This window comes from Musca domestica, unplaced genomic scaffold (assembly GCF_030504385.1).
Source record: "Musca domestica strain aabys unplaced genomic scaffold, Musca_domestica.polishedcontigs.V.1.1 15, whole genome shotgun sequence".
NCBI classification, from domain to species: domain Eukaryota; kingdom Metazoa; phylum Arthropoda; class Insecta; order Diptera; family Muscidae; genus Musca; species Musca domestica.
In genome coordinates, this window is record NW_026712207.1 from 3,159,033 (window position 1) to 3,166,138 (window position 7,106).

The 7,106-nt window shown below is 33.0% G+C and overlaps 2 protein-coding genes across 4 annotated transcripts in view; both read left to right on the top strand.

Moving 5' to 3' along the window:
• LOC101901793 (terpene synthase) overlaps nucleotides 1-7,106 on the top strand; it is a 197,646-nt gene that overhangs the window by 81,527 nt on the left and 109,013 nt on the right. The window lies entirely within an intron of this gene.
• LOC101889175 (E3 ubiquitin-protein ligase RFWD3) lies at nucleotides 125-2,748 on the top strand. Of its 3 annotated transcripts, none has more exons than XM_020035805.2 (3): nucleotides 125-455; nucleotides 538-678; nucleotides 734-2,748. In XM_020035805.2, the coding sequence occupies exons 2-3, from the start codon at nucleotides 573-575 to the stop codon at nucleotides 2,425-2,427; spliced, it is 1,800 nt and encodes a 599-aa protein (XP_019891364.1). In that variant the 5' UTR covers nucleotides 125-455; nucleotides 538-572; the 3' UTR covers nucleotides 2,428-2,748. The 3 variants fall into 3 exon arrangements, with proteins under 3 accessions (XP_019891364.1, XP_058975506.1, XP_005180852.1); XM_059119523.1 differs by having other exon boundaries at nucleotides 544-678; XM_005180795.4 differs by having other exon boundaries at nucleotides 125-678.

Here is a 7,106-nt window from a genome sequence, read left to right on the forward strand (position 1 = left end):
TGGAAAATGTTTTACTTGTTTTAAGTATATTCTTTGTCAAAACACTTGCATTAGCAAGAGCGAAAGAACAACGAAAGCACAAGGTAAAAGAAAATAACTTATCGATTTTCAGAACCCTACCCTTGCTTTCTCTGTTGATTTTTAAATCCCTTACAACTTTGGCGGCAATTTTGTGCTTGTGTTCTTAATCCAATATTTCTAGAATTAAAAATGTTTCCAAGGGGTAAGGGTGCATCCATTGTGTGGAATTCACATTTCCTATTGTTTTTTACTGTCACAAACTGCAATATGCCAGCAGAGCTTCTACAGAACTAAAGCGCAAGGAATAAGGAGACAACGACTTTCAGAAACCTTGTTGTTCCTTTGCGACTTATAGAACTCTAACCATCCTTGACGGTGATTTTGTTTTGTTTCTTGGCTTTTATCGGCCATTTCCTCCACCCACCCTGCTTCGCGTGAGTTTTTCTGCTACATATTTATTAAACTACCCTTTCAAAAGCCTCCAGAATAAGTTTTGTTATTTTCCTGATACAAAAGCAATAGTCTTCAATTTAATTTCTTTTCTGTATAACATGGCCTCCTTTGCTACTGGCGACAATACAAGTTCTGATTCCAGTTCGGATACTGAATCTGTATCCAGTCCTAGCAGCAGTAACTCCCTATCGGGCTTTGAGTCAGGTAAGCCAAACAATGGTTTTTTGTACACACTATTAATGCATTTCCATTTCCTTAGATGCTTCGACGGAAACTGAAACTTCCGACAGCGATAGTAGCAGTAGTAGTGCCAATAGTACTGATGATGAAAACACAACTGGCAGTTCCACATTGCAAGAGGCCACAAACAGCAGTGGCTATGAAACAAATGAAAAGTTGGAATTACCTTTATTAAATCCCCGCAAACAACGTGCCCGCCTAATACAAAATCTTTTGAAAAGAAATGCCCCAGATGAAGATAATGGTGGAGACGAGGATGGTGATAATGGTTTGGAATGTTCACTTTGTATGCAAAATTGTGAAATGTCAGGAGAACATCGCCTATGTTCTCTGAAATGTGGACACTTTTTCGGTGAATCCTGTATACGAATTAGATTAAAAGAATCTGCGTGTCCAGAGTGTAAAACAAAGGCCCGGCAAAGACACATACGTTATTTGTATGCCAAACGATTAAAGGTCATCGATCGCAGTGAGGAACAACGTGTACGAGAGCAGTTAAGACAAGAACGAATTAGGACACAGATTTTAGAATTTGAATTGGATTCCATGAAAATGTCCTATGCGGATGTTATGAAGAAAATGCAACAGCTGGAGGCTAACCATGTGACACTGAGGGGATCGTTAGAGAGGAGTGATGTGGAAAGTTCTTACGAGAAACTGGAGGAGAATGTAATGGCTAGTAATGGTGATAGTGGTTATAGTTTAGTTTTAGATAGGAACATTGCGATATCACGCAAACCCTGTTGTCGTATCATGAAATATGCCGATAAACAAACCAAATTAATTGTATCTCAAAAAGGTTTCTTTCCCGGCTACGGGCTGAGACTCATGAATGCCCCCAGTTTTGAGTCATCCAATTATTTGTATACCTCCCAGAAAATGGTGTGTGACATAACAATGTCGGCGGAGCAAAATTTAATTGCTGTTGCCAGTAAAGAGAGATCTTCGAAACTTTTTGATTTGAGAAACTATCAGGCCGTTACGGTATTTAAACCAGGAAAGGTTCCCATATTGTCATGTGCCATATCATCTTGCCAGGGTAATGAAAATGAATTATTTTTGGGATCCCATCAAGGTTGTATCTATGTATATGATATACGTAATCCTGGAAATTATCGTCAGGAACATAAAATTGTGGAAGACACCACACCTGTGATACAAATTGAAATTGTTAAAGAGAGTTTGGACTTTCCCTGTGGGGGTTTTATCATTTGTCAAAAGACTTCTTTGTGGTTTTATGAAATCAGGCATAGTCGAGAAAGTGGTGTCCTGGCCACATGTTTAATATCCCAGGAGAATATCGTATCCATGAATTATAATAAAGAGGCGCAAACATTGCTTGTGCAGCTGGGTACTTCCCTTAGACAACATCGTATGCGTCACATTTTGGGAAAGTTGACAAAATTGAATGCTACTCCCACATTGCAAATTCTCGAGGTGTATTATGCCAAAACTTCTAGTCCCGTGACTTCGAGATCTACACAAATTAGGTTAAATAATAATAATATTGTGGCTGCTTATGCCCAGGACCAAAAATTACTTTCTTTGTTCGCTACAAATGAAACGAATCAGCTGAGCATACAATCATATCCTGTGACAAAAATAATCTATGATCTCTGCCCCATTTATATGAATGACTTGACATATTTGGCGGCATTAAATAAATCCAAATGTTTTATATATAAACTAAGTAAATCGGGTAGTTTAATGTAGCTTAAATTTTAGAGGCTAAGATTAAGGTTAGGTTTTTTTGAACCTAACAAAATTGTATTAATTTAATTATTTTTTATATAAATTTAGTGATAAATGTGGATGTAATGTGCATGTTTTTTGACGTGTATATGGAAAATGTGAAGAAAATAGTACAAATTTTGAAAATTACATGATAAGGTAATTTTTAGGTTAGGTTGAATTTTTTTGTAATTCAAAATGTGGCAATATTATTTTAAAATAATGCAAATATTAAGTACAACTATGACAAAATTTCTATAATTGACTGAAAAAAATTAATTTATTTGGTAAAAAAATACAAAAAAAAAAAAAGAAAATAAAATATTTAATTAAGAATTAAGGATAATACAAATGTCTTGAATTTACTTGCCGTTTTTAACAATTTTTATTTAAAACATAACAAAATAGAAATAGAAAAAAAAGATTTAAAAAAAAATTGTTTTCCTTACCCATTTGCCATTAAAATCAATAAATGCTGATTTTTATTTTTTATAATTTTTTATTAAGAAAAAAATTAACACATATCCAAATTAGATTTTTATTTATTTATTTTTTTTACTTCTTTACTTCTTAACGCTGTCGTCAATTTGTTGTTTTGTTTTTTTCCGTTTGGTTTTTAAAGTATTATTAAAAAAGCTAATTTAAAAAAATGCTATCTTCCTCGTTTGTGTAGACTTTTCTAAAAAGAAAGAAAATCCGATTTTGAAGAACTGGCCCCAAATATTTTTTGTCTACTCAATTTTCGGTTTTTCGTGTATGTTTTATTTTTAATATCCTTTAATTTATTTATTACTAAATTGTATAACTAAATAAAAAAGAAAACTTTTTATCAATTTTTATAGAACAAATCGTGTGTGAATTTCTTTGTTTTTGTTACTTATGTGTTTATAATTTATTATTAAATATATATTTTTTATTTTTCGTCCTTTTTTTTTTTTATTTAACAACAGTCTCAAAAATTGTTTACCTTGAATTTGGGATTTTTGTCTAATTTGAATAAATGCTTCCAAAAGTTGTTGTTTTTTTTAATATAGAGACTTGGGTGTCATATATGTGTGAGTGTGTTTTTTCTGATGAAGTGTAGTCATATATATCACTGATAGTTGAAAGGAAGTTGAAAAGTATCAGAAAGCTCATTGCTGTTCTGTGTTACATTTTGATAATTTTAGCCTCAGTTTTTTATTGAAATTTTTTAAAATTGGTTATTTGGTTTTAGTAAGGGGTACCACAGTAAAGTCAATACATTTCTAACGTAACCTCCCAATATTCGCTATTCTAAGGAACCGAGCCACATTTTCAATGTAATTATTTGGAATTTGGTTGTTGAAGATCGTTATGTGTACCGGCACCTCTGATGGTGCTTACTTTGTATAGCTTCCACATACGGCAACCACATGTTCAAGTTTTTTTTTTTTTTTTTTTTGAAACAGAAATCTTCTCGTTAACATGAAACGGTGAAATATTGAATCTCGACACTTATAGAACTGTTTTGAAGGAGGTTGCTTTCCGAACTAAACTCTTTTTTTTTTATTGTTAGAGAGTATGAAGTTTACTGCCAAAAACGTTTATGTAAAATTCCACTTTTCGGTATGGCTCCCAATATTTGGAATTTTGAAAATTTTAAATGGATTTACGCTTGAAATATTTACCGTTTAAAAATTATCTCACTTAGTAAGTAGAGAGTCCCCAACTTTATTCCGTATAGTCCCGCAATTATTCCGTATTTGAGGGCTTTGAAAATATTTTGGGCACAATTGTTTTCTAATTTAGGATTTTTCATTTTTAGAAAGATGTAGAACTTGTGCAATTTTTAATGAATACAGAATTTTTATACTATTTTCTGTCGAAGGCTGCTTTTCAGCCCATGAAGGGTCTGGGCGAATTAAAGAATTTTATTCCTGCCTTTTTATAACCTCCATCATTCTTTCCATTTTTCACTCCTCGAAATATTGACGATAGACCCTACAAAGTATATATATATTCTGGATCGGCGTAAAATTCCAAGACGATTCAGCGATGTCCGCCTGTCTGTGTGTCTGTCTGTTGTAATCACGCCATCTTTCGAACGAATTGAGATAGAAGGCTAAAATTTTGCACACATGTGTATTTTGCCAATAGGCAGGTTAAGTTCGTAAATGGGCCATGTCGATCAACGTTTTCGTATAGCCTACATATAGCGGTACCTCCCGATATTCGGTATTTTGAAGATTTTAGCGACATTTCTTATCCGAATTGTTTAAAATTTGGTATTTAAAGACAGAAAATTGTCTGTGCAGGTCCACGTCTTCTCTTATAAGGGTACCTCCCGATATTCGGTATTTTGATGATTTTAACGACATTATTCACCGGAAATGTTTCAAATTTCGTATTTAAAGTTGGTAATGTATGCCTATGACTGACTGTCCCCGTTATTCGGTATTTGAAGATTTTAATGGGTACTAAAGCAGGTGCATGTCTTCGTATAACCCCCATATACCGGCATCTCCCGTTATTCGGTATTTTGACATTATTCGCTGGAATTGTTTCAAATTTCGTATTTGATGTATGTGATGTAATGGATACTACAGCCTATGACAGAAAATTGTCTGTGCAGGTCCACGTATTCGTATAGGCTCATACAATAGTACCTCCCTATTTTCGGTATTTTGGTGATTTTAGCGACATTGTTCGCCGGAATTGTTTCAAGTTTCGTATTTGAAGTTCGAAATGCTTATGACCAGCCTAGGACAGAAAATTGTCTGTGCAGGTCCATGTCTTCGTATAGCCCCCATATAGCGGTACCTCCCGATATTCGGTATTTTGATAATTTTAGCTACATTATTTACCGATTTTTTTCAAGTTTCGCATTTGAATATTCTAATGGCTTACCTATGCAGATCCACGTCATCGTATGGACCCTAATATAACGGCTCCATTCAGCATTTTTAAGATTTTAACAGCATTTTTAACGAATTTTATTTTTGGAAATTGCCAAATTCGTTCCCGATGGTGGTTCAGTTTTTTTACATGTTTTTTTATAGCCTCAACATTTAAAACAATTTCATATGCCAAAATGTACCATATTTGCGAGTCAATCAAGCGATATTCCGCCTAATCCATTAAAATCAATGACCGATTTTCATTAAGTTTTGAACATCCCAATATTTTTATCAATAATTATTAAAAGTGTTAAAATTGGGTATGTCGGACCCTTTTTTCTAATACCTCCTCGGTCACTAGAAGTTCAAAAATTTCGAACAAAAATCATCATCTTACAAAAATCACATCAAGTATCCTATATGGTCCAAATTTGGTCCGTAGTAATATTTATATGAATCCTACGTCAGAAACTATCAGTATTGTTCTCCATCTTTTTGTACCTACCTATAAATGGTGAAAATTTTTAAAAATAACTCTCTTAAAATGTAAAATTAGTTTTCCAATTAGAAAACGTTTGGCATAGCTTGAAAATCAAACAAATTATAATCATAACATTCATAAAATAACTTCCATATAAAGGATTCACCGAAGTTTACGGTTTTTTTTTTCGAAAAATTCAATATTTCTGCGCTTAAAAAGAGTCCTCTCAATTCTAAGTGATATTTAGTTTATGAAAAATTGGCAACTGTAATCAAAAAAAATATTTTTGGAAAAAAATCATGAATAAAAATGTGTACATTAATTTTAAGATTTTTTTAATATCCAAGGAACGGGATATGTTTATTTCTTTTTTTTTTTTGAATTAAAAAATTTGATGAATTTCATAAATTTGAATGATTTTTACTTTAATTTTAAAGAGAAAAATTATCTTGTAGTATTTTTGCTTTGAAAATGTTTTAAAATTTTCAAAAAAAATGTGGAAATATTTTTTCCTAAATATAATTTTTGGAATTTTTAATTATCGTATTTTTTTTTTTTGAATTCAAAAATTTGATGAATTTTATTAACTTGAATTTTTAATATTTTTATACCCTCAGCCATATGGCTCATTAGATACGGCAAAAATGTGCCTCATCGAAGTAACGCTTTTAGGAACTAGATCTCTTTGGACCAAATCCGTTTCAGGACATTTGGAGTCGATCTAGCGATGTCCGTCCGACCGTCTGCCCGAATGGTGCGCACGATAACTCTTCAATGAAATATCCGACTTGACCCAAACTTTGTACATCGTAATATTATTATCAAACTTAGATCGAGTTTGGAGATAGAAAATATCGGACCATTCCTTCTGGTACTTCCCCCACAAAATGTTAACATTTTCAAAGAAAATAATTTACTGCACAGAAGGAGAAAGGATAATCCGATATTGCTCGAACTTTGCAAATCTTAATATTTGCATCAGTGCTAGGTCAGGTGTGAAGATGGAATATATCGGTCCACTCCTTCTGGTACCTCCCGCACAAAGGGTCACAATTTTGAATAATTATAACTCTTATGTCCGATTGTCTTCAAATTGCACGCATCATAATATTTTTATTAACCCAACTGCTGGCTGATGCCCACGATAACTCTCGAAGGGAGTATCCAATTTCGTCCAAACTTGGTACATCGTAATATTATTATCAAACTAAGATCAAGTTGGGATATGGATCCAGGTACCTTCCCCACAAAAGGTCGAAATTTTCAAAAAAAATATTTTACTACACAAAATGAGAAAGGATCATCCGGTTTTGGAATTTGGA